The sequence below is a fragment of the Macrosteles quadrilineatus genome, unplaced genomic scaffold (genome assembly GCF_028750875.1).
Source record: "Macrosteles quadrilineatus isolate MER2022 unplaced genomic scaffold, UCM_ALF_1.0 Scaffold_8__2_contigs__length_117827958, whole genome shotgun sequence".
NCBI classification, from domain to species: domain Eukaryota; kingdom Metazoa; phylum Arthropoda; class Insecta; order Hemiptera; family Cicadellidae; genus Macrosteles; species Macrosteles quadrilineatus.
In genome coordinates this window covers 73242025-73266898 of record NW_026542601.1, presented here as the reverse complement: position 1 = coordinate 73266898, position 24874 = coordinate 73242025, and the positions used below count along the sequence as shown (strand labels likewise).

Below are 24874 nucleotides of genomic sequence, written 5' to 3'. Positions count from 1 at the left end.
TTTGGCAGCCAGACATCAGTCAACACAGCAGTGCTGGACATATGTGATCTGCTACAGGCTTTACTCTGTTAATATGATGGATTTGTGTGTAGAGAGTTGTACTATGAGAGGACAGAGCTGTTTGGCAGCCAGACATCAGTCAACACAGCAGTGCTGGACATATGTGATCTGCTACAGGCTTTACTCTGTTAATATGATGGATTTGTGTGTAGAGAGTTGTACTATGAGAGGACAGAGCTGTTTGGCAGCCAGACAACTGTAAACACAGCAATGCTGGACATATGTGATCTGCTACAGGCTTTACTCTGTTAATATGATGGATTTGTGTGTAGAGAGTTGTACTATGAGAGGACAGAGCTGTTTGGCAGCCAGACATCAGTCAACACAGCAGTGCTGGACATATGTGATCTGCTACAGGCTTTACTCTGTTAATATGATGGATTTGTGTGTAGAGAGTTGTACTATGAGAGGACAGAGCTGTTTGGCAGCCAGACATCAGTCAACACAGCAGTGCTGGACATATGTGATCTGCTACAGGCTTTACTCTGTTAATATGATGGATTTGTGTGTAGAGAGTTGTACTATGAGAGGACAGAGCTGTTTGGCAGCCAGACAACTGTAAACACAGCAGTGCTGGACATATGTGATCTTCTACATGCTTTACTGTTTTAATATAATGGATTTGTATGTAGAGAGTTGTACTATGAGAGGACAGAGCTGTTTGGCAGCCAGACATCAGTCAACACAGCAGTGCTGGACATATGTGATCTGCTACAGGCTTTACTCTGTTAATATGATGCATTTGTGTGTAGAGAGTTGTACTATGAGAGGACAGAGCTGTTTGGCAGCCAGACATCAGTCAACACAGCAGTGCTGGACATATGTGATCTGCTACAGGCTTTACTCTGTTAATATGATGGATTTGTGTGTAGAGAGTTGTACTATGAGAGGACAGAGCTGTTTGGCAGCCAGACAACTGTAAACACAGCAGTGCTGGACATATGTGATCTACTGCAAGCTTCTTTGTGGGAGCTGCGAGTATTGTCAACCTCCAAGGGACTTGTGGCTGGCAACCTCACAATCGTTACTGCTGATAGAGAGGTCATAGACTTTTCTAAACCTGGAGGTACTATCATGTGTAAAATGTTATTAACTTTGGTTAAACGACCCAGCTAAAGTAAGGTATTAGATTAGGCCTACATTGGTTTAATAGTCAATAAATAGTAATTTATTCCATCTTTAAGCAATACAATATTGTGATTGGTTTTGTCAAAAAATAACTACATCCTAAATTTGGCTATATTGTAGTTGACAATAGACAACATGGCATGCTATAATATTTTAATTTAGTTCTGAGGATCTAAATAAAATTGTTCAGACTTCTTAAACTAATACACAGAATAATATCACAGTAGCTATAAATTAATATCACAGATTGAGATTGGCTGCATTAAATTAATTGTAAACATGAAAACGACCAACAAAAGACATACACAGGGTAAATTATTGATAACTGAGATAGAATTTTTAACAACTAAAAGATGACAAAGAAAAATAATACTGAGAAATAATGAAAAATGAAAAAAATAATAATAGGAGCAGCTTTGACTATTGATGGTAGACAAGTAGCGTTTTTCTCTAGAACACTAACAAACTCGGAACAGAAACATTCATCTATTGAGAAAGAAGCATTTGCAATAGTTGAAGCGTTAAGAAAATGGAGGCACTATCTCATGGGCAGACACTTTCGCCTTATAACAGACCAACGATCTGTAGCATTCATGTTCAGTGATCGGAATGCAAGCAAAATCAAGAATGATAAAATAATGAAATGGAGAATTGAGTTATCCTGTTATAAGTATGAGATTATTTACAGAGCTGGAAAAGAGAACAAACCAGCAGATGCTTTATCCAGGGTGTGTTCATTGATGGAAGGAAGTTTATCAAACCTTGTATCACTACATGACGCTTTATGTCATCCAGGAGTGTCTCGAATGTATCATTGGACTCGGAGCTTACAATCCTCAGGGCAACGGACAAGCTGAGAGGTATGTTGGTATTATTTGGAAGACAATCGAACTATCACTTAAAAGTAAAAATCTGGACATATCTGATTGGGAAAAAGTATATTTAGAAGCTTTGCACTCTATCCGGTCGTTATTGTGTACTTCAACAAATACAACACCGCATGAAAGACTATTTCTCTTTTCTAGAAGATCTAGTAATGGTAAGACAACTCCATCTTGGCTCATGAATCCAGGTCCAGTGCTCATGAAACGGCCTGTCAGGAGCTCGAAATACGAACCACTCGTTGAAGAAGTACTGCTCCTTGAGGGTAATCCTGAGTATTCTCACATAAAATATGCAGATGGCCGTGAAACTACAGTGAGTTCCAGGCAATTAGCACCTGTAGGAGAAGTGTCACATCATGAAGAAGACTCAAACTCCAATCTACGACATGAAGAAGACTCAAACAGCAATCTACAAATAAATGAAAGAAGTTCTCAAGTTGATGTTGGACCTGAGCCTATCTTCTAAGACGAGGAAAGACTGAATCAGGACCAGATTGCTCTAAGGAGAAGCTCCAGAAGTAAACACCCGCCTTTGTATCTAAAAGACTATGTCAGCTAGGAGGGGAAGAATGTCATATAATTCCTTTCTATCTGTACATTGTAACATCTGTTCAAATGTTTAGAAGTTGTTTTTGTTTACTATGATGTTAGTTTGTTTCATATTGTTAGTTCTATATCATGCTAGATTCTATGTTCAATAAAGCCTAACTAAAGGTAATTTCATTTATTCATTCAATCTACAACAACTGGTTTATCTGGATGGTTGTTTTTTATGTCTGTCCTGTGATTGTTAATTCTTGTTCTAAAGCTGGTGGTCGTAAGCCCAATATATTGAGAAAACATTAGCTGGTAAGTCGTTTATTGATAAAAGAAACAATAATGGACCCAAGATCGAGCCCTGAGGCACACCTGTTTTCACTTCCACCCCAACCTTACAATCGTTACTGCTGATAGAGAGGTCATAGACTTCTAAACCTGGAGGTACTATCATGTGTAAAATTTTATTAACTTTAGTTAAATGACCCAGCTAAAGTAAGGTATTAGATTAGGCCTACATTGGTTTATATTTCATTGTATAAACACTGTATGAGCATAACAATTGTCTTTATACCATTTGGTTGAGTGCAGTGGCATGATTAGCCACTGATAAGGAAGGGGGTGCAAACAATTTGGAAAGAATTAGGGTTATTATCATCCATAAAAATTGTATCAGTTTATCAAAATAATCCTCTAAAAGTGCCCCCCCCCCTGATAAGTTGCGGCCACTGGCTATGCATTCCTCAATTTTGGACAGGCAACGGGCAATATAAAATAAAAGTAAAGTTTACATTTTGGTCTAAAACAAATAACTTTTTTTCCATGAAAATCTGTTTTACATAGCTTTCTAATTTAGCTCAACGAAATGTATAATTTATATAAAATAACTTCAGCTTAAACAGTTTACTACTGATGGAATGGAATTGCAAGCTAGCAACTTTTCTGTTGGTTCAATCCAGGCTTACTACTGGAGTATGAAGGAATTTATGCGTTAAATCTTTCTTTGCAGGATCCACATAAGGTTGTGATACAAGGCGAGGTGTCAACAAAATATATCAGAATTCATCTGGGCTAATTTTGTAATAAGTGGCAAAAGATTATTTGTTAGGCTATAGGCTCCTTTTGTGAGTAAAAATTGATCAGAGTTAATGGTTTATGTTAATATTTTGTAGTACAACAAATGATAATTTTATGCTAAGTTTACAAACTTTTACCAAACTATGATTATTATAATATCTCATGAAACATTATCAACAGGAACAGACACAACACATTCAGTACCAGCACTCCAGCAGTACCCATAAGCTGTAGTTTGAATTTTAATTAAAACTAGTGCTTGTCTATTACTGGAGATTGATTTGTTGTGTCAAAATTTTAGATGTTGTTCGTTTCCAAAAAGCCTCTACAACGTAATAAATAAGAGTAAGTTATACTACATTCAAACATTTAATGCTATGGCCTAGATATCAGAGATATATGGTTGTTAATATTTTACAGTTGTTTTATTTTCTAACATTATAAGTTAATTGTTTCTTAGGAGTATTGGTGCCACAAGACGTGAATGGAATATTAAAGATTAAATCCTCTGCCAAATTCATTCTTATCGTTGAAAAAGATGCTGCTTTTCAAAAGCTGTTGGATGATGGTGCTCATGTGAGGTTAGGACCCTGCATTATTATCACAGTAAGTAATTTATTTCCAAATATCTCCTTCAATAGTATTGATTAACTATTAATGTTACCTCCTATTCTTCACTGGAAGTATAAAGGGCTAAAATGTCTTTGGTCTTGAGAGGAATTTTTTCAGGACCCGTTTGACTTTTTTCACTTTGACCGTAGAGACTCGCTATTCCAAACTAAGTGGGACTGAACCCTGTTCAGATTAGCTGGAAATTTAAATAAGCGGGTATAATAATTATAATGTACAGACACTGAAATGGTCACGATCACAATTGACGTTTGCATAGCTGCGATGGCAAAATATTTAGGTGTTATGGCTGCAATCACGTAAGATGCAATAATTAAATAAATTTTTTCCGGTTCAATATCCTTTGCAGTACTGGTACGTTGGTCACTGGTCGATGGTTTAGGGTTGTTAACCCTTATATTGTAGACTTCTTTGACCTTAGTCAGACAAAGATTATTCTTTTGCAAAAAGTGAGCAGTTGGTAAACCTATTACTGATGAACGAAATAATACAAACAGCCCTACAATGCCCACTCAGCTGTTTAGGTTATGTTGTGGTAATTCTAACAACGCAATCTTGTGTTTGTTTATCTCATCAGGTGAGTTTGTAGTGACGATTTTGAAATCAGTACGCATGGGTGTCCGGGTCAAGACGGTTTTACGGTATATTATTTCATAATTTATTTAGGGTATATTGATCTCCTTCCTCCTTAATTTTTTTTATTTGAATAAGAAAAAACACAAATTTTACTATCAAATGTTTACCCCAGGGCAAAGGAGAGCCTGATATCAACACAAGATTGTTTGTCTGCCGACTCAGTCGGGAACTGGCAATCCCAGGGTTGATTTTGGTAGATGCAGACCCTTACGGTATTGAGATCATGTGCACTTACCGTTTTGGATCATTGGTAAGTTGGCAACAACTAATTATTAACTTATAGCTGTAGGCTTAGGCATTTAAAAAATGCAAATAGAATAGTTGAATGAGCCACTGAATTATTGCGCCACACCCTGAAATCATATTACTGTATCAATAAGTTGTTGTTACGGTACCATGATAGTTTGTGTGACATAAAAGATTAATTGAATGAACGAAGTGAATTCTCATACTGGTGTGAAATGCATCTTTATGTTGATCGAAATCTCGAGAATGCCTAAAGTTATAAACTTGATGTGTTGCACAAAGATTCTATACCACTTTATCTTGCGACCATTAGTTGTTTAAAAATATTTATTCCGTAATTATTATAAAATCTTAAAAAAACATTTTTAATTTTGTCCCATAAGATTAACATTATGAGCTACCTTCTTCTTCTTTTTATTTGTTTACATTTTACGACCTACAATTTTGTCGTTTACTTGAGACAAAGAGAACGACTACTCTTTCATCCATAGAGTAACAGTCAAACCGTATTCACATTATAACTCTACAATTTCTAGGATAATAATGTATTTACGAAAATGTGGCAGGAGTTAACAAATTATCTACTAAAATGTATCGCAATTGATTGGAAAATAAATATTTACTTGTTTATTCTACAAGCTACGTTTCTTCAGTAGGCAATACTATATAATAAGTACGACGCGACGGTAAACGATGCCGTGGGTGAAAGTCTACTAACTTATTGTTTCCTAACTTGCTAAAAGTTAAGTGGAATCTTTGACTAATTAATATTAGATAAGATTTCACTATCTAATAATCAATGGTTTTAGTTATTTTCGTTCTGGTTGTTCTTAATTAAATTTCAGTAAGGCCTCGCATCGGTGGCTTTATCTATTCAGTCAGTCATTCAAATGTTGCCCCAAAATATTTAGATAAGTCACTGTACTTTCATATTACTGTATAATGATATAACATAAGTACTAAGACTTTTTTTTATCAAATAAGGTTTTTTTTTCATTTAATATATCTTTTTTTTATCAGTCGTCTCCGTCTGCAGTTCACTCGCTTAGAATCAGAAATGCTGCCTTGCCTTAAGTTAAGTTTAGTCTTAGAACATCCTCCTCAAGGTTTAGTGCATTATTTCTGCTATTGATAATAAGACGGCAACCTAAGTAGGTTTTAAAAGTTTGTGAATATAATCCTATGTATTTAAATTACGTAGGTAAGTAATGCAATCAAACTGCATTTTAGATTCAACTCAAACCTCATTCATTAAGTTAAGGTTAACCTAGAACAAGTAGACTCAGTTCTGACGAAGAGCGGATGAAACTTAGCCAATGGACACAAGACTAGGCAATAGGAAGGAGCTTTCCCGACTTTGGTCAGAATAAGTGATAAATTTTAGTGAGTTTAATATTGAACTCTCACTATGTGTCAACTGAGCTTATGGACCCTTCATCAAGTATTGAACACTAAATACTGTAGGTCAATAAGTGGGAACCTACTGCTTCAAAGAGCTAACTTAGCCCACTTATAATAATGCTGCTAAGGGCCCATAACAAAAGGACTACGCAGATAACCGAAAAGTGAAGATCAAGACGTACGGTACGAGCAGACATAAAATTGGGCTCACAGGTCTTCATTGATTGTACCAAAGGCAGTGGAAGAATGGTGAGACAGACAATCAGAATGCTGAGGTAGATAATCTTAACTTCAAAATATAGCCTAAACAGTATAAACTTTTGAAGGAAGGCGGTGAAGCGACGAAGTGCTGTGTCATGTAAAGTTGTTTTGTGTAAAGTGTGTCTGTTACATTAATTGCCTAGACGGCCGTGTTGCCTAGCCTAGGTATGGCCTGTCAAGTGTTTTGTTAAAAATCTGTGTCTAATGATGTCACAGTACTTATGTTTATTTGTTCATACAACATTCGTGTATAATGTGTTTTTCACCGTCAAAGAATGTAGGCCTACGGTAGAAAGTTTAAACTAAGAAAGGTAGGCCTTAATATAACCCTAACTTACCTAAATAGACCTAAAAAAGTAATGTATCATATCACTTTCTTTTAGCTACTATATCTGTGTCCTTATAGTAGGCCTACTTAGATTAAGTTACCCATCTTCAGGGGAACAGTTTCGCAGAGAACCTAGCCTACGTTAATTTATCAGATGAAATATTTTTGTTTAACTTAATATACCCTATTCGATAACTTATCGTAATCGGTTCACTTTTTGGCGATACAACTTACCGTACCTATTTATCATGTAGGCCAAGGCCTATTTCAACATTGAACAATTTATGCCTAAGATCTTTTTTTAAGGAGACTCTTTACACTGTGTAGCCTACTTTTTAGTTTATAATAGTCCTAATAACAAAGGTAACATTTCTAAAAATCAACATAAATCTTTTGTGTATGATTTGTTAAAGAGATAAATTTTTAAATAGCCTACATAAGTTAGGCTACGGTAAGTTAACTTTGATCTTTTTCATGAGTTTATAAAAAATTAGGCTATTTTTCTTACCTATGTTACCTACTGGGTAAGTTACAGTTCCGCAGAGAACCAACAATAACTTAATTATTTTTTCAAATGAATAACTACTTATCGGTTTGATTTTAACTTAACTTAATATCGTAGGCCTAGGCCTATTGAATTTAAGTTCATCATACATTTACCATATGATATAAATAAAAAAATAACGTTTAAAAAATCCCACTTCAAAGAGCCATAGGTACACCTACCGAGGTAACCAAACATTAAAGAAGTATTTTATTGTTTTATCCTTGGTTGTTTTGCTATTAGGTAGGCCTAGGCCTATTTGTTTTGTTTCTTTTGGGTACACTTCCATATCTGTTGGCACAAACAACCAAATGAGTAATATCGATCGATATATCGAATTAAACAATCGAATAATTAATATTACTCATTCGGTTGTTTGTGCCAAAGATATGAAACTGTACCCTTTCTTTTTAATAGGCCTAACTTATTATTTATTTTTGGTCAATTGTAAGTTAGTCCTAGACAGTAGTTTAGCCTAATTTCTTAAATAGGTATGAACAAAAACCGTACCAACCATAAATCAATTTGATGTTTAGCAACATACGTTGGAAAAAAAGAATTTTTTTAATCGAAAAATTGAATCGGATAAATATTGATATGCATTGTTAAGATTAAATGTATTTAACTTACTCATCAGATAAAATATTTGGCAATTATTTAGTATGTCTACATTGAGAAATGATGTAATTTTTAGATGTTTCCTTACAGTATTTTTCACGCTGATTCCAAAAATGCAATCCGTTTTTGTCGGAAAGATCCCTAAGTGGATGTAAAACGAAGGCTAAAATTACGAATGTAAGGTTCATTTCGCGGTTCGTATGGTAATATGGCGTGGTCTGGACGGGTTCGAATGTGGGCTGAGGACTGAGTGAGCAATGCAGAATTAAATCAATTTGTTTTGAAACTAAAAAATCAGCTCTTAGTTAGGCATGTGGGGAAGGTAGGTTGGATTTTATGTGAATTTGTGACTGTATTAAGTGTTTTGAAGTTAGGTTTGATTAGGAAGGTAAAGTTTGGGTTATAACGAACCGGCTCATTAATTTATGCTACCTCCAGACTGTCTTTGCACAATTGAAATAGTGGTTGAAATACAATGAAATAACAATATAAAAAATGCTTGCAAATAAAACAAATTGAAATATTAATCTTGTTATTTTTACCTTAAATTCAATTTCCATAGGTAGGCCTACAGTACTTTATTTGTTTCTATATACAGGCTTCTATTCTTCTGGTAACATGGTTCTACAGGTTAAAATACTTAAATAATAACATTGTTATGCATTTTAAATAGTAGGCCTAACATTGTTTTGCATCTTCCCTTAAGAAGGAGTTCCAGATTACTTATAAAGAAAATTATTTTTATAAAATAAAAAAGAATATAAGATGTTTTAACATTAAAACCTAATGAACTATGCATTAAAATTTCAATAAAAATTAAAAAGTGAAAAAGTTGTTAGTAAAAGTTTCGAACATGCCCGACCGGGATTTGAACCAGGGACTCCAGCATTGAACTCCGATCACTTAGCCACTACACCACGGCCACTTCTAATCACGTATTGTAACGAAAGCCATTACGAATACGAGAATCTAGGTCTCGTAATTGTAAGATAACATTTCCCAAAAATTGTCTTGCTCGGTAGAACTTTTACCAAACGAAATTCGACTGACTACAACAGTTCCTACAGATTTAATCATTTATTGATCTCATAGGCCTATCTATCATAAGTACTTTAATACTTTTTTTAATGGTCCTTTACTTATGCTAAAACAAATGGTTGGCAACCATATGACACAAAAACAACATTGATTGTGAAAGGCCTACAATAAACAACACTCTACAAATTAAAACTATTTTTTTTACTCATGCGTTAATTTAGTTAAAGTTTTTTTCATTTTCTCTTTCAATGGTTACTATCTTTTTTAGGCTTGGATTTTATATGAGAATAAAGTGTGAATAACATAAAATGTTAGTTTGTCTCTTAAAACACAAATTTTACCAATTTCATATTCCATATCTGGTCAGATCTGTGATGCCAGATCTGAACTAATTCCATATCTGGTTAGATATGGGTGCCAGATCTGGAATATGTCCAGATATGTCATCCCAGATCTGGCCAGATATAGAATCCAGATCTGGGACCAGTCCACTTTCCCATAAGGGTTACTAACACCATTTTATGGCATCAAACTATTGAATATTATTCATAAGAATTCTGAATTAACCACAGTACTCAAATTGCCATTCGCGATAGACCTAGGGTACTCTTGCTCTAGCTTTTATAATTAACATTATTAATTCAATTTATGATAGGGCCAAGGGCCATCACATAAGGTTTAAAATCTTGTAAATTTTATGTTTTTTTAAAACTTTTATGGTTGATATATGGGATAAAGTCTTATTGTTATTCAGTGCTCGATTTTGGGGGGAATGCAGTGAAACGGAGTTCCGGTAGCCTACCTCTCTTTCAGAAAGATAAAAATATTTGCATAAATAGTTACCTACATAAATAGACATTTCATTACATTTCATTTGACTTCAGTTAAAAAAGGTAGCCTTAAAAAAACTTGAAATGAATGATGAACGGTTTGCTGAATATAAGAAAGAATGGTATAAATATTAATAATTCTCTCAATGCACCGTAACAACGTGGTTACAACGAGGTTTTTACCAAAACGTTTGCCGAAATCTTTAAAATTTGAATTCAAGGGATTTTGTGGGTAATCAAGACTTGATTCCGGCTAATTCCGGGGATTACCACCGGATTTTGCGGGTAAAATGAGCAAGTTGTGTTGGCAACGCTGGTCATCACTGCCACTGCCTGCCACTTTCGCCGCACGAACTTGCGGCGGGCCGCAGAGGCAGGGTTAAGGGGCACCAAAGACTGAAGACAGATTATATATTATGGTAGCCTACATGGAATTGTCTTCGTTCATTCTCATACGCGACTTCGGAGTGTACTCCTAGTTTATACTGTTTACAGCAAGTTGTCCTTTCAGTTTGGTTTGGTTGTAATGCTAACATGATTTAAATAGTTTACGTCTGTGTGCGTTGTTTGTGGCTCATTTCAACTACCTCCATTGTTGGTCTAAAACTGGCTACAACTTGAAGAAGGGAGTGGAATGTATAGTCCTACCTTTAGTCAAAGCAAGTGGATTGTCTGAAATGAAATGTCTATTTTACAAACCCATAATGTAATGAATTGGGATTTCTAAAGATTACCAGTTTGCATTTTGCAGTATTGAGAAGCAGGCAAACCCTGTATGGATTGTTTTTCTTTGTAGCCTATATGTAATACGACAAAGAACCAAAAAATGTTATTGAAATATATTCTATATTTTTTCTAAAAGTTATATGTTGAAACAATAAATAAACATTGTTGTTATTATTGTGTATGACACATTCAAGGATTATTTTATGAAGTAGTACCTGGGGACCTAGCTTTGCTCGGGAAAAATCATTAGTATACTCTAAGAGTAATCTTTGGTTAATGCCATCTATCTAAAACATATTGTTTTGCAGTCTATTTAACTTCTGTTAAAATAATAATACGGTAGTGGACTTTGTTATGTAAGCAAAATTTATAATTCTAATGACGTATGTCTGTATAGGATCAACTGTTTTAATTGTTTTTTTTTTCAACCAACACACCCAAAAACATTAAATAGAAAAATAAAAAGTGAAAAATGAGGAAGGATCGTATTTCCTTATAACTAACATAAAATTAAAATAAGCAAGCAGTTGGTGTAACTTTTAACAGGCACCTTTGTTTTGCCTAGTTGCTTAGAAGCTAGCATCTAAGGTGAAGCTTCATGCTCTAGTTTCCAAGTTTAATGAGCCAAAATTTCAATAAACCACTTTTGGCTGTTCAATTCAATTTTTTGTGTGTTATCCCCATTAGTATTTTATGAAATGGTCAATATTATGTTATAGTGCACAAGTTCTTCAGGTTTTATTCAAATAACTAGCTGTTGTACCCGTGCTTTGCAACGGGAAGAGGACACAAAAAAGAAACATTTTTATCTTTACATCTGTTGCATATAATAAAGTTACACATCCACCAATGCTTTTAGAAACAAAATTCAACTTTTATGGCCTTAATAGAAACGTTTAAGTTATCATTTTTAAATCTGGTAAGTAGTGGATACCACCATTTTGGGCTTGATTAATTTTAAATCTTGTGTGGGCTGATATGAGAAAAACTTACCATATCTTCGAATAAAACTTTCACATACATGATTTACCTTCATCTCCCTTTGTTGCATACCTTTTTTCTTTGTTTTTGAAATTTTAAATTTCTATTTTGAAGTTGCAAAAACACTAATTTTTTAATTTAAATGAACATTTTTTAAATTTCACTCTTTTTCATATTATATAACAAATCCTTCCATCTTCAGTTTCTTCACTCACAATAAATCATTAGCAAAACAAAGTCAGCTGTTATAATCTTTAGAAATATTATTGTGCCTTATCAATAGTCTTTTGAAATATTAAAAAAACTATATCTGTACTATAAAAAATGTTAAACAAATAATTTTAGTATTAACGACAGCAGACAAAACTAATATGATTGTCAAAGCATCAAGGACCAAGGACAAAAAAATGTAATAGCGAATACAGTATATGTTTCATTGCATCTCTGATTCTACTCTACAAAAATATCAACAAACAACTTAATATCATACCAGTTCTTTTAATCAGTTCCATCGTCTATTGCCTTTACATTTTCACACTTACCATTAAGTAAACATGGTAACAGATATTTCATTGATTTTAGAAACAAATGAACACTGTGTACTGCTTAGTTTTATTATATTTTCCTTTCATTTAATTTAATCAGTGATGTGACAAAACACAAATAATAAATTTATCAAATAAAGTAAATGTGAACTGAAAACTATGTTAAGATAAAATAATAGTATTTAAATCAACGATATACAATTTAGTTATTGATGATATTCTTTAGTTTAATTTAAGCATTGGTATAGTAGCAAAACACAATAACTAAATTTACCTAAATATACATATAAAAAAAACAATGTGATGTGAAAGTTATGTTAAGTTAACCTTACACATGTTAAGCAGTTCGAATTTACTTAAAGTAGACTCCAAATGCATATAAAACATCTATACATTGTTATTTTCTTATTGTTTCCATGAAAAAATATCAATAACATTATTTTCATAACACTTAAGACACCTTAAAATCAAAAGTAGAGCCTGAGGTGATGCAGCAATGCGTTTAGAATATTTTGTTATTTCTATAATCATTGACATAGTTTTTGAATAAATGATCTTAGATAAGTTTTTAGATTAAATAAACCAACCACATAATTGTATGAAATATCATATTAAATTTCATTGGATCAGCTGTCTTAAAATGTGAAATATGCAATTTGGCAGTTCTTCTTGTTTACATTGAAATGTCAAAGTAAATGTAAACATTGTGAGTACCTATTCTCATTGCAGCCATGGAGACCAATCAATATTTACTTTTAAAATCCTCACCTCAGAACCTTTAAAGCCAAAGGGGCAAAGCCCATGGTCAGTATGGAAGTGTGAATAGTCCTATAATGGTCCTTGGTATGGTAACTATATTTTTGTAAAATTTAAGCCCAGTTGGTTCAGTAGTTTTTGCACCTATTAGTAATACACATACAGACACCATTAGATTTTTATATAATAGTATAGACTAAAAGTCAAATGCAAAACTTACGTTGTAATATAGTGGTATACAGTTCACAATTTCAATTTTGTTCATTTACCAGACCATGATCCAACACTCGGCGGAGCTAGCTGCACCAGAACTGCGTTGGGTCGGACTTCATCCAACTGATATTCAACGCTTGGCAATACCAACTGTGCCTCTAACGAGCCTGGACTTTGCCAAAGCCAGGGAGCTCAGCCGTCGACCGTACATCGTACAAGACGAACAGCTCTTAGAACAGGTGGGATCTAGGTATATCATACTGCAGTTAATTGAAAACCATCTCCAACATTCAACTTATGTCCTCTGGGTGTGCCACTGTTTGTGGTGTCAGTGGCAGTAGAGTCGTTCTGGGTGGTGTCTTGTTCCGTTCTGGATCACGTAGCAAGGCTAGAGTCTCGTGGGTTCAGAGGAAGTCAGTCGGTCGGAAACCACAGACATCCCTTCTCTTTCTAGTACAGATTAACTTTCTTTTTACATGTAGAAGACCTTGTTCAAGGCAAGCCTTGAAGTGGTCGTATGGGTCTCTTGAAGTACTCATCTGGTACTTTTGTTTGAACTTTAAAATTAAAACATATTTTGCATTAAAAATAGTTTCTTAGGTAGACGGTTGAGCATATTGTTAAATTTAAATAACCTACCCCTGTTATAAGAGGCTTCAATCATACAGATTACAAGTAACATAAAGGTAGGAGAATTAATTTACACACAAATGAAGGTTTTTTTGAAAGTTGATAATCAATAAGGACTGTGAGTCCTTAATTTTAAGACAAGTTTTAACAGCCCCAATATTTATTGAGAATTTTTGTTCATGGTCCCAGGGTGCTCAGCTCTAGACTAGAACCATTTTTACATTATTTTAGGCTAGGCCTAGAGAGTGGCAACAATACTACTTGGATAAAATCCATCGGTGATAGGCAGGATGTTGAGAATGTTAAGATTTTTTAAAATGGTCTTTATAACACAGGAGTGTGGCCCCACTTGTATGCAAAAATGCATAACAGCTTCTTTTGTCGGAACAGCTGTGAGCAGTGAACTAAATGATTTAAAATAAAACCAAATCACTTGTAAAGTATTAATTAATTGTTGATGCATTTTTTTCTTTTCCCTGTTATAGGTTAACTGGTTGTTGGAAAATGGCAGAAAGAGTGAGATAGAAAACCTTACAGCCTGCTCTCAAACTTTTCTCACCGACATGTTCCTGCCTCATAAGATAACAGCTAGGAACGTCATTTAGTTAGTTTAGTTCACTACAATATTTGACATTATTTGAATGTCTTAAAAAAAAAGATATTTTATAAGTGTTGCACACTTTTTGACACATTTCCTACTGTACTGAACTATATTGCTCTAATTGATTATTAATCATATTTCCTTTTTAGTTGTTAAGTTAATGGCTTAGTAAATAATTAGGCCTATATTATTAATAGTATCATTCACTTTATTGTTAAATTATGGCTAATAATGTAATTTGTTTGTATTTTTACTTTCTATGGTTTGCCGAGTAAATGTTGTGTTTTGACAAGGATTATGAATTTCAAAAGTATTTATTGCTTGATTTTTTCCTTTAACTAATAACAATTTTAAACTAAACAGCAATAAAAAATATAAAAGGTTTAAAGTTACCTGAGTACTTCTAGAGTGATCCTCCTACTCAGGTAATTTTAAACCTTTAATAGTTTGTTCAGTGATCGAGAGACAAACCAACTCAAATATGAACAATAAAAAAATTAAAATACCCTAAATAACCTAGCTTTAGTCAACTTACAACCAGTTCCACCAGCAGAACTGTACTGTATGTACCAGTAGTACTATTTCTCTTTAAAATTTGGTTGCTTTATGGGTTTTTCTAAACAATGGCTGGGAATGAGTACTGGTGCATGGATTTTACAATTTTTGTAGTGCTATGTACAGTACACACATAAATACCCATAACTATTTAAATAATGTATTACTAGCTAGAGGTAAATATATTTTTTCCTACAGTTATCTAACAATGTAAATGTTCTCTCACTGGGCAGAGTGAATAAAAACAAGTAAAAGAGTTTACTTGTCTTGAATTTTCATAATTTGAGTATTTACTTGGGCAGAAGTGAATAACCACGAGTATTTACTTTTACTTGTAAGTAAAGCCTTGCCAAGGAAGTATACCCTCAGAAACCTAACAATTTGGTGTGAATAACCACGAGTAAATACTTGTCTAAAGAGTAAATACTTGTTTTTTAACAAGTTATAAGTAACCCATGCTTGTTTGAGTTTACTTGTTGAAAATGCATGTAATACATTCAATACATTTATTTATAATGATGTATGACTCAAGTGTTTTTGCAAAATAAATACTTGAGGAAAAGTTGGAACCCTTAATGCAAGAGTCCAAAAATATTAATTAAATACAAAAATTTTTTTTTTTTTAAACTAAATGTACTGAATTGTATTTTTTGCGGTATTCATTCGTTGTTCAAGCTACGTGTTAATGAAAAACCACAAGTCTCAATAATAATAAAAAAAAAACATTACATGTTACACTTTTTAAACCAAATTCTTCGACCTTCAATAATAATATGGGACTCTTCTACATCAAACTAGGATAATTAATTTTTGTATGCCTCAAAATAGCTTAAATTCTCTCATTTAAGCACATATTGTTAAAATTCTTCCATGGGAGGACCTCCGGACCCCTCGGCAACCTTCCCCCCAAAAAAATATAGGTCTAGAACCGCCCTTGCAATGAATGTATGTAAAATTAGCTGTTTTAGTTGTATACATACTACAGCAGTGCTGTTCACTAGTAACATGTAAATATATACAAGTAAGAGCACATAGGGATACCAGAATAGTAGAGAAAGGTAAATTTGTTTATGAGAAATAAGCTACAAGTATTTACTTGTACCTCGTATAAAGTTTACTTTGAAAGTAGTAAATACTTGCAAGTATACCCTCAGATCAGTGAGTATACCCTCTCATTTAGGAAGTATTTACTTGCAAGTAAAGAGTCACTTTTATTCACAAGAGTTTACTTGGAGGGATGAATACTTGCAAGTATTTACTCGCAAGTAATTACTTGCTGTACTTGTTTTTATTCACTCGGCCCATTGATTTGAGAAAGCAAAGTGGCCAATTCGCTCATATTCACTCTAATTACTTTGTCTCACTCCACATTTGCAACATGAAGGCACGTTTCTTTACCAATTTGTTTGTTTTATGGTAACTGTAGGAAAAATATAATGTGCAACTCGAGTGCAAAGTGCAATCGCCTCACTCAAGAAACCATTCCTAAGGATTTCTCTCGAGTGAGGCAATTGCTCACTTTGCTCACTACTTGCACAAATAACTATAGCCCAAAATTGTAGTAAAAGCTGAATTTAATAATATAGCTATAAACACACATTTTATTTTATCGTATAAGCACAAGTAGTCAGTTTTTGTGGCATTCACCATACACAACTTTTATTGAACCACCAAAAAGTTCTAAAAAGTCAGACACGTCTAGGTTTTTGGCATCATTGATATCGAAAAGAAATTCACTTGACAAATAATAGTTATGTGTATTAGAAAAAAGATGGTATAAGAGAATTCCTATAAAATATGTTCAATGTATTTACTGTGGATAACAGTTATTTTGTGGAGTAAATATCTGTAAATGGTGGGCCTTTTCTAGCTGAAGTTGTAATCAAATGGTATCATCTTATACCTATAAAATGCAAAGCCCTCACTTATTGACTCACTCATCAATAATTCTCCTACTTCCCATTTACCTAGAAGACTGACATTTGGTACATTGATTTTTTTTGGCATTAAATAGGAAAACTAAGTAATTTTTATTGTGATCTGACTTTTGGGCCCTGCCCCAGTGACTCTGGAGTTTCCCATGTTAACCTTAGGATTTTTCATTTTTAAAAGAATTCATTATCTTATCAGCTGTTTCAATTAAACATGTTGGTTTTATGAGGTTCAATAGCATTATAAAGTTACAAGATTTACCAACAGGGTGCAGCAATATTATATATATATATATATATATGAGTGTTTAGAGTATGTCAATAACTAGCTGTACCCACGGGCTTTGTCCCGTTTTACTTCATAAGTGAGCTCGTTCGCATGGCTCAATCACGTCCTGGTTGAAGTTCCTTCGCTACGCTAACTCACCTCCAGGTTGAAGTTCGTTCGCTACGATATGAGTACTCATAAGGTTAACATGGGAAACTCCAGAGCCACTGGCGCGGAGTCCGAGAGTCCGATTAGAATAAAAACAACTTAGTTTTTCTATTTAATGCCTAAAGAATCAGTGTACCAAATTTCAGCCTCCTAGGTAAATGGGAAGTGGGAGAATTAGTGATGAGTGAGTGAGTCAGTCAGTGAGGGCTTTGCCTTTTATATATATAGATGAGTGTTTAGAGTATGTCAATAACGTGAAAACTACTTGACCAATTGAGCAGATTTTTTTCACGAATAGAGCCAATATAACCACAGGCTTAATGGAGATAGTCATCTTTTATTTTAATACTTTCCTATGGCTTTGGCCTGACAGCTTAATGTGTCCAATGTTGATCTTCGAAGTAACCATGAAAAGCCACTCAAAATGCTACCAAACCTGGTACGGCAATCAATAGTTGCACTAATTGTACTTATGAAGTCCAAGTGGACGAAGCCCGAGGGTAACGGCTAGTACTTCACATATAATGAAATAGTACAGTTTTATGGCTAGATGATGAGTAACAGTGTGAGAGATGTGGAAGATAGTGTAGAAATTAGATAGAAACTGTCTAAGCGTAACAATGCACACCTTACTTTCCCCTTAGACCTGCATACATGATCACTGTATGCACATGTACATATATGTACATGTGCTGTAAATAGAACATGAAAAAGGTGGCTCTTATATTCATTTTTGAAAAGCTGCAAATTTGATGAACAAAATATGTGCGGAAATTAAAAGGTTTTTAAAACAGTTTTCTATAGATAAAAGCTGTTATGTAAGGCGCAAACCAACAATGTTCCCAGTGGCAGGTAACGTTTGTAGAGACTTGATGATTTTTTTTCTCTGAAGATGAAATACAACAAACTTAAACATCACACTCACTTTTGAAAAATAATATTTACTATGGGTACAAACCCAGTCTACGGGATTTTTTTGGAAAAAATTTTTTATTTGTACAGTGAATTTTTACATAAATTAATTTGTTATATATCACAACAACATTTCATCAGTCTTGTAACACGTTTACAGGATTACTATTGTCTGATTCTTTTTCAATATTCCTGTTGGTTGTGGCGACCTCATTTCGCCTCTGCTGTTCACTTGAAATCGCTGAAGGAAGTTTAAACGTACCAGATGTGTTTGGTTGATTCATACTATCATGTAGGAAGGACTCAAATGGAGATACAAGGGGGTTGGTTACGTTTTGGCCTGATAAAGAACCAAAATAAAAATTTGATGGCATATTTTTGTCATTGTTCTTTGTTGAGTTGTTGCAAGATCCAATGTATCTAGATCTAGGATCTAAACTTTGAGAAGCAGATATCCTTGATTCATTTTGTAGATGCATTGATGGATATATATAAGTTGAGGTTGAAGGTGAAGGTGGTACAAACGTTGATATTTTGGCTGTTCGTAACTGATCTTGAAAATAACTTTTAGATTCCTGGGAGGCTCCAACCAAACAGGCATCATGTGACTTATTCGTATCATCCTGTTTGTCGTATCCAGTATTTTCTGCTAAATTCAGAGTACAAGGATCTGATTGTATCGGGTTGTTCCATTTGTCAGTTTGACAATGTAAAGTAGTGTGAAAACTAACAGAAGTGTTAGGGGTACTTGAACACATTGGATGAAAAGTTTGCTCCTTCACTAAGTTTGCATTACAACCCAAACTTTCAGCTTCTTTACTGCTCTGAAAACTTTGAGTTACATAAGTTTCATCCCTTTCGCTGTGCTGATGATTTTCACTACCACCGACATGTCTGCTTTCTTCATCTTGCTGATCACTTTCAGTAACATTCAAGAGTTTATTTTCTTCACATTGGTTTTGAGTAGTGTTTAATTGTTCATCTTCCTCTCCGTCTTCATCTGTTTTCTGATGATTATTAATAGCATCTAAGTGTTCATTTTCTTCACTTTGATTATGATTTTCATTCAAGTTTTTTACCCATTCTGATGTAAATTCCTCACTCGTTACTTCATCTTCTGATGATACAGTTATGATTGAAATGTGGGACTGTTTACGTTTAGGAGGTGAAGAACTATTCAAGAATCTAGAAAAACAGTAAAATGATGATTCTTTGAATTGAAATTCAAATCCCTTACAAGCACTTATGGATTGAATGAATTAATATATATTTTATTAATATATAATTGATAAATTTAAATAATTAAAATGTGCTGTTTATTTTATTCAGGATAATTTTCCTATTTATACCCATTCAGGCTATATAACTTTGTTAATTGTCTATGAAAGGGATTCCAAAGTCAACAACAACTGTTGTAAGATGGTCTCAACAGCTATACTCCAACACATAATTTAGGCGGTTTGAGTGGGTTGAGCTATTATTTTGAAAGGTAGGTTCAAATGGAGGGGATAGATTTCTTCCCCTAAAACTGCCCAAAATCTGTGAACAGAGTATAGTGGAGTATGGATGGCTACGAGGTAGAAACTAAGATTATGATACCAGAAGTTTATCTGATTTTTAATCAGGGCTAACAAGGCTGAAGAGTATCTTTAGAGTCTTAATCTTATAAAATGTAAAAAGTAAAGTCCCAACTAGACTTACAAAGCAGAGTTGAGCCCCAACTTTGTGTATTTCTTCTGTTGCTCTGGTGTTCTGCAGCAAGGGATCTCACCAACAAATATCACTGAGTTGGACGAGCGAAGATTGTATCTTTCTGAGATTCTCCGTTTATTTGGACTATGGGTTTGCTAAAAAATAAATAAATTCTCACTGTAAATTAGTATATTAATTAGTACTGGTTAGGTATAGTGTATTATGGTAGATACAATAGTATATTATAAGGCTGAGAAGCAGGTGTTTATGGTACGAACAAGATGGGCTTTCTTACAAGTACCGTTAACACCTTTATACATTTAATTTTTAGAAAATGGGTATTTTTTTAGCTTTTAGTACAGTAAAATGTAATAGTGACGTAGATTTTGCCAGTCAGCACATATTGTTTCAATCAACAATAACACTCTTTCACAGTACTGTGAGTATTAACAATCCTAAACATTTCTACGTAGTAAAATTATGTTTCACAGGGCTAAGCATGAGGTAGGCGAGCAGAGCAGAGGTGGGACATCTTTTTCTTAGGAATTTTTTTAAATAATTTGAATTAATGGACAGGAAAATATCTGTAAGAATATCTGTGAGAAATATTGTTATGACTCAACATTTTGTTTTACTACTTTTGTTGTTGATTGAATGGGAGGGGTGGTATAGGAATGGAATGGCGAGGAAGGTTAGTCCTTGTGCAGGTGTTTACAGTACGAACAATATGGGCTTTCTTACAACGTATATTCTCTAACGTCCTGATATATGGTAAATCAGATTCTCATTAGGATTAGATTTCAGTCTTAGTTCGTTCTTTAGGTCAAAATTCAAATAAAATATGAATATTATTTAATTTCTTTTATTTGAAAAACATTCAATTTAAATTGAATAAAGATATCTTAAGAACAGCTCTTATTCTATGAAATTTAAAGGTTAGCAGCCTGATAGTATTATAATCGGTACTTTCCTGTTAAAGGGAACATAAATTGTTTGGTATGGTATAAGTCATATGGAGAAGCCAGTGGTGACTTCAATGTAAAAGAAAGCGGTTGCATTCTTGAACCTACAATTATGGCCTATCAGCACATGCTAACAATATCAACAAGAAATGCTGTAAAAAAGAATTGTAACATGTTTCCCTACATAATAGTGATAAAACTACTTAATATGAAATAACCTATGAATTTATTATTGTATTTGAACAGTAATAGTTGGTGTAAACTATAATAAAGCAGATAAAAAATACTGTCATTAGTAACATCCTACATCAAATCTTCTTATTTTATAGGCTTCATCTGTACTCATCTGTACACTATGTGTGTAGCAGTGATAAATGATTAAATTATCAATATAGAATATAAACAAAGTAAGGTTAAAAGCATTACAAATACTGTAAGCATAACTTAATGTATGTTTAGGAAAAAAATGTGTATTTGTAAAAAATGCATAATACACAAAAGCTTACCTCTTCTGGCAGTTTTCGCTTTTGTTTTTCACTTGATCTGTGACTGTTTTGGTTAGATTTGCGTTTAATCTTATTCTTTCGAACCATCTAAAAATCACAGATATAAAATTTGTTTAAACAATAGGATTTTATATGAAAAATTGTACATTTACATATTTTAAATTATTGATCAAAATATAATGCTAAGCAAATTAATGCCAAAGGATTTATAGCATGCTCTATGTATGCTCTTTATAGCAGCGATTAATAGAAAATTGTAAAAAAATTGCTAGATACAAATTACATTTTTAAGTTTAAAGCAAATATTCAGAAAAGAAATAATTTTAATCAACTAAAGATATGAAACAATGTCTTCATAATGGAGAAAGATGAATACAAATCAATGGGAAACAAAAACCTCAATGATAAAACTTTTTTAAAGTCAAAATTTAAAAATGTCTTTTGAAGGGATCAGTTCATAACAATTCATTAAGGCTATTGTACTTTTTCATTTGCTACATGGGTCAAAGATAATTAAGGTCAAAAGTAATCACCAGATAAGTTAAATAAATTAAAATCAACATGATGCAAAATAATTTATTCATCACGCTAGACAGTAAGTTATATAAGAATACAGTAGAACCTCAATAACAAGACTCTCATGGAGATTATTAAATATAAGACTTGTTATCAAGGTTGACATATTGAGGATTGCAATGGCATGTGATTAGGGGTAAAATAAATTCAAGGTGATTTAAAAATGAAATTTGTTATTATTGGTGACTTGTTGTTGAGGGTCTTGTTATCAAGGTTCCACTGTAATACTAGATTGATAGCAGACTAACTAACTATTTAGTACAAAATTAAATTAAATTGCTGCAATATAAAAAAATGAGTTAATGTATAATATTTTTCCTAATTTGCCTCAATAACAAAACTGTAGTTTAACTTTGACATTTATCAATAAAGAGCGATAAAGTATAGGCCTACTGCTAGTTCTAACAAGTTAGGCATCCGCTAATGTTAACTATTATGAGATTTCAAAACTGTGTCTCATAATATCACTTTTGGGCTATTATAATGTTTCAGAAATAGATAATATTTTATTACAATACCTTATTAAATTATATTTGAGGAACAAAAAACTATTTAAAATAACAAAATTTACACTTTTGCAGAATATGTTTATGCTTATAGTTGAAAATATTTACTTTTTAATAGCAACATTTTGTTGTATCAACCATATGATGACAACTCAGTATGATTAATAAACATTGGCATTATTTTGTTTATCAGAAAAGAAAAAGTCAAGTGCATAAGATGTAGTTTTTGCAATTTTATGCATATTAGATTCTGAAAGAAAATCTCACATATATTAAACTTTTAGCAACACTTATTCATGATGCCCTCAGAAAACCGGCAGACTTAGCGAATTTCAATTTGTCTGATTGGATTTTTACTAAAATATTTCTGGAAACAAGACAAATTTATTCCCCATTTGAATAACATTATATTTAACTTGTACCATAGATGAATGTACCATGGTGGAAGGAATGGACTAGTACTAAGATTTGCTGCTAAGGGGAAGGTAAAAAGTGTTTTGATCAAATGTTAAAAGTATAGGATGAATAAAATAAATTTGCCAAAGCAGATCAAAATATCCTGTATACAGGGTGTCCCGTAAGTAAGTACAAGTAATTCAGGAATCAGAAACTAGTTTAATGGGCCAAATAAAACAAAAATCAAGTTTAACTTTTTTATCTTCATTAGTGGGATATTCTGCGTTTAATGTTTTTTGTGTTTTAATTTATATCTCAAAAACTATTTAAGATATATTTCTGACGTTTGATATACAACTTTTAAAAGTTTTAATCAATATAATAAAAAGTAATCACTTCAAAAACTTTATTGGTGTCAAAAGGGCAGCCATTTTAACTTTTAGAGCTTAAATAACTAAAAAAATTTATGATTTTGTGTAAAAACGCCAAATACACTTTTACTTAGCATTTGAAATTCCCTATTAAATGACAAGAAAGTTCAAAAAGATCAAAAATAATATTATTAGCTGATAAATTACGATTTTTAGTTGTACAGGCCAGGCATAGTTAGACTAAGCAGTCTTATTCGCCTCATTTTGCACCTAAAAATTGGGACTTCTCTGCTATTAAATATAATTATATATTTTTTTTATAAGTACAAATGTATTTTTTGTATTTATTATATATATACAAAAATTATAAATGTATATGTACACACACACACACACATATATATATATATATATATATATATTGCAATACAATTTGAACAAATAGTGGTTATATAATGGTTTTGGTTATTTTTTATCAGAATTTATTTTACAATCTGTTCATAAGAATATTAGAACGATAAGTAAAACATTTAACAAAAAACAATAGCAGGAAGCAAGCACCTGTTCATCAACAAGTCTTGCCAAAAGTTTAATCAATCATTTAAAGAGTTAAGGGAATCTGTAGCTCAGGTCCAACACATGCACAACACTTAAGTCTGGTAATGCACTGAATTGTCCAGCGATTAACAGTTTGTGTAAACATAATTTGATTTTACAGATGAATTTTTTTAAGAGAAATTATTTGGAAATGTATTGACTATTGATTGCTGGTATCTAATTCTAAAATGTGGTCATAAACAGGACGGCTTCTTGAAGGAATTAGGTTTTAAAATATGTCGGAATTTTAATGGGTTTCTTTATACAGGGTGTCCGATCATAAGTGTTAAATAAAATTTCGCATCAAACTACATGGTAATGGCGACATAATGACGCACATTTGAGGTTCCCAACCTCAACCGTTAGGGAATAACAAATAAATTAAGATTTTTCAAAAATTATTGTAGTTGTTATGAAAAAGGTTATATTACTCTGCTAAAAATGCACTAATTGTTAATTTAAATGTCATTTTCAGAATCCTCACAAGATTCTAAATAGGTATAACACATAATCGTTGGGGTACGGAAAAATATTCTATTTAAATTTCTTCGTTAAACAATTATTTTTAATACCGACGAAAATTTAAATAACTTTCAGCGATTTATTTCTCGGTTACTGAGATCCGTGGAGTTTAACAAATATCACTAAAAACTTCCTTATTTAATGGGCTTTACAATGGTGTATAATAGTTTTTACCAAGTTTCAAATTTCCTAACGTAATTCAATCATTGTTGTGAAAAAACATGGTAGGGCAAAGAAAAGCT

The 24874-nt window shown here is 32.9% G+C and overlaps 2 protein-coding genes across 2 annotated transcripts; one reads left to right on the top strand and one right to left on the bottom strand.

Annotated features, from left to right (window-relative positions):
* The first annotated feature begins 316 nt into the window (after positions 1-316).
* LOC129000475 (meiotic recombination protein SPO11-like) lies at positions 317-14949 on the top strand. Its single transcript, XM_054427438.1, has 6 exons — positions 317-618; positions 933-1126; positions 4147-4292; positions 5065-5202; positions 13499-13678; positions 14555-14949. The coding sequence occupies exons 1-6, from the start codon at positions 317-319 to the stop codon at positions 14672-14674; spliced, it is 1080 nt and encodes a 359-aa protein (XP_054283413.1). The 3' UTR covers positions 14675-14949.
* Positions 14950-18564: 3615 nt separating this feature from the next.
* Positions 18565-22867, bottom strand: LOC129001476 (putative uncharacterized protein DDB_G0279653). Its single transcript, XM_054428776.1, has 4 exons — positions 22759-22867; positions 21665-21751; positions 20206-20351; positions 18565-19689 (listed from the first exon to the last, which is right to left on the bottom strand). Exons 2-4 carry the CDS (start codon positions 21749-21751, stop codon positions 18642-18644), a joined length of 1281 nt encoding a protein of 426 aa, XP_054284751.1. The 5' UTR covers positions 22759-22867; the 3' UTR covers positions 18565-18641.
* Positions 22868-24874: the final 2007 nt, after the last annotated feature.